The following is a 3565-nucleotide window of genomic DNA, read 5'->3' on the forward strand; positions in this document are numbered from 1 at the left end:
CTTAAATTCAGATTAGCTAAATGTCAACAGATTTTTAGGGATCTGTTTTCTAGAAGCTTGAAAGGAAATGTATCATCATTGCCCATTCTTAACTAATACAGTTTGTCTTCTATACCCTGTCACCTGGGATAGAGACCAACCTAAAATTCTTGAAGGAAATGCTTTACGGTCCTCATCTAAAAAGCATCAAATTGTGGACCAGTATTAGGACATATAATAAAGAGGAAAAAAATTGTGTGCTTAAGCCAAAAGGATCCATGAATTTTGTTTTTTCCTTCCACAACTGGAAAGTATAGCAAGATGGGGAATACCTAATACTGAATTCTACACCTCAAAGCAAGAAATACATGCACATGTGTTGTTGAAAAAACACTGTACACCTTAAGTACTCAAGCTCCATATTCATGTAAAACATACCTGGATCAGTTGCTGATACGATGGCACCAAACAGCAGGCAATCTGTAAAGTAGAAATCTCCGGCAAGTTGTCCAGTTACTTTCATCAGTGTAACACAGCCATACATTATTGATCTGTTCAATAAACATATGTCTACTTTAGAAAAAACATCAACTGCGAAAGAAGTTAGAATACAGTAAGAATAAGACGGGTCTACTATTAGTACTTTGTGACTAAACCCGCATTTACTGCATGTCATTTAAATATCGTAATGCCTTAGCCTTAAGGAAAATTCAAAGAACTTATTACCTATATGAATACATTTTACTACAAAAGTCCTTAGACACATTCAAGAATACAATATTGCAGAAGTCAAATATGCATTATTTTAAAATTATAATTTGAAGGCTAAAAGTGTTTTAAGCTTCAAATACTCACCCAATTACAAAACAAGAAATTGCAGTTCCAAGAAAAGCGTATGCTAGGATTGACCCAAGGTTTCGAAAGAAATGTCTCTGATAGGAAAAAAGTTTTACTGTGTTAGAATATTCACCAATTATTTTTAAAAGAAAAGGTTTCATATTCTAGTGTACTATGCTAATATTAAATGCATTATCCATTAAAAGAAATAACTAAGAGAGACTTCGTACAGGCATTAAATTCAGCATCTCAAAAGGATCAGGAGAGGGAGAAGCGAGGGGTGAGCTGGCCATTTCTGAGCGGCAGCGATAGTAAAGCCCGTGGAGTGTAAGGGTGGTCAAAGCATATGAAATACAAAAGCACTTACTCTTTTCAGGCTATATCCTGCATAAAATATGATAGGAGGAAGTAATATGTTGAAAAATACTTCTGGATCAAAAGTAACCTGTTAAAATAAAGAGTTCTTTTAGATGAATTCGCTCAGAAGATTTCTTATTACACTATGAAATGAGCAAAAAGAAAAAAAGATTAAATGTTAAACTGGTGAAAGGCAAGAACAGTACCATTGTGGTAACTGAAAAATATTTCATACAGGATAGCTGGTGTTCCACTTCTCAACCAAATGACAAGGAGATAGCATTGGAACAATCAGTTACATCCTATCTATGCAAAGTAGGTTAAAATGATAGTAACACTCTTCAAAATAAGAGAAAGTATGAACATGTCTTTGCTTTAAATAAAAGAGGCCCCAAACTGGTAACATAAAATTTGGGAGTACAGAATTATTGTTGGCAAGAGGAAACAGAGTTCTTGCATAGGTAACATCTCTAAAGGTATATAGCATAATATAAAAAGTTTCTGTACAAATCAGATTTCTAGTCCTGACAGCCCATTCCTTTTACTATCTATTCCCTATAATAATACAGATGTCCCCTTCTGTTCATAAGGCTACAGTAGGATTTGACAAGAACACAGAGCAGCTACACACATAGCCAAGCTAAAAGTTCATTTCCTAGAGCTTTTAAGGAACTAGAATTTTCCACAGGTAGAAAAAAGCTCTAGCTGCAAAGTAAAATTTAAGTTTGTGTGAAATTTTGAAAAGCATTAAAGATGGTCAAAAACACAACCAAGTAGTTGTAAAAGCCAAGTCCTGTCAATGTAGAAAGCAGATGTGGAGGCAAATGGTCAAGGGTGGATGAAAACAGAGATATGAGGCCCTGAGACACGTCAGGATGGGAACTATGAATGGGTCAGGAGAAAGCAGCTCCAGGAATGTCTGAGAGCCAGTAAGACTGAAACCAACCTACATCAAGTTTCATGCACACCATGGTACAGTACCTGATACTCAGGTTGAGGCCCTTATGAATCAAAGAAAGATTAAATTGTGCTCAGTATACAACACAAGGGCATCCCTCCTGGCTCAGTGGGTAAAGAATCCGCCTGCAACGCAGGAGACACAGGAGATGCCCGTTCAATCCCTGAGTTGGGAAGATCCCTGGAGGAGGAAATGGCAACCCACTCCAGTATTCTTGCCTGAAAAATCCCATGGACAGAGGAGCCTGGCAGGCTACAGTCCTACTGGTTGCAAAGAGTCAGATGGGACTGAGTGACTAAGCACTCTACAACACAATCAAGGCAAGAAAGAATTCAAAAAAAATTCATGGAATATTTTAGGTATTATCATATAAATGCTATGTGCTAAAGTACCATAAAACTCCAAGGGCCATAGGCAAATTGAAAGAAATATTTATAAATTCTGCTTAACTCAATACCGGTTACCATTTATTACAACTGTAAACATTACAGAGTGAAACAAAAACAATTACAGTACTTAGTTTCAATCAGAAAATCAAACTGTAGACATGACAACTTCCTTAGCACTGCATTACATTCATTCATTGAGGTTTTAATGCATTTGAAAATACTGATTATTCTAAATATCATTAAAAATTCATTATTTTTCTCCTGAATCACTTTGCTGCTATTATATACTTTTTAAAAAATCCAAAGGTTCTCTTTAATGAAGAACTTACCTTTCTAAGCATTTCATTATCTTGAACGTTATTGAGTTCATGTGAACTAATCTCTCCTTTCAGCGTATACTCATAAAATTTTCCACTAACATTTACCAATAAGGTAGTTGGGCTTGACTGCACTTCACAGCTCAGGGTCACGTTATTCACATCGCTTGGAACGTGAATGCCATATCGAAGCACAAGGCCCACCAAAAGACCTGGAAATAATAAAAGAATAATATAAGCTCTTCTTTCATACAGAAACTACTTCTTGTGTACCCCACACATACCTCTGGATTAATAACAGAAAATCTCTTATGATAGTTTCCTGTAGTTCAAAATTCATTTTTAGACCAAATGCAGTTACATTTTAAAGTCCTACTAAATTCACAAATCTAAGTGCCCAATTTAACTCCAGTGACAGGAGGGGTAAATATCCCTGGGGGTAACAACGCATATTGTATTCCTAGATTAAGATATAAATAAGTGATTAGGAAAGTAACAAAATGAGGAAATACCTTCAGATCATCTGTACACAGTACATGCTCCAAGGTGTCCCAACCTGACAGTATAATTATGTTAGAAATGTGTTTACCATCTCCATCTATTAATACCAATTCACAAGTCCTAACTTCTTGCTATTTTCTTAAGTCATTCCTAAAGCACTGCTGCTGCTGCTGCTAAGTCACTTTAGTCATGTCCGACTCTGTGCGACCCCATAGATGGCAGCCCAC

The 3565-nt window shown here is 36.2% G+C and overlaps 1 protein-coding gene across 1 annotated transcript in view; it reads right to left on the reverse strand.

Annotated features, from left to right (window-relative positions):
• The window catches only part of SLC9A6 (solute carrier family 9, subfamily A (NHE6, cation proton antiporter 6), member 6), a gene marked incomplete at its 5' end in the record, with an annotated part of 19163 nt that extends 16082 nt beyond the window's left edge, over nt 1-3081 (reverse strand). The window contains 4 exons of the mRNA XM_010838733.1: nt 418-530; nt 835-911; nt 1184-1261; nt 2850-3081. Coding sequence (XP_010837035.1) covers nt 418-530; nt 835-911; nt 1184-1261; nt 2850-3081 — 500 coding nt within the window. The remainder of the gene's footprint in view (nt 1-417; nt 531-834; nt 912-1183; nt 1262-2849) is intronic.
• Between the last annotated feature and the right edge of the window lie 484 nt (nt 3082-3565).

Source organism: Bison bison, unplaced genomic scaffold, assembly GCF_000754665.1.
Source record: "Bison bison bison isolate TAMUID 2011002044 unplaced genomic scaffold, Bison_UMD1.0 scf7180017846152, whole genome shotgun sequence".
NCBI lineage: Eukaryota > Metazoa > Chordata > Mammalia > Artiodactyla > Bovidae > Bison > Bison bison.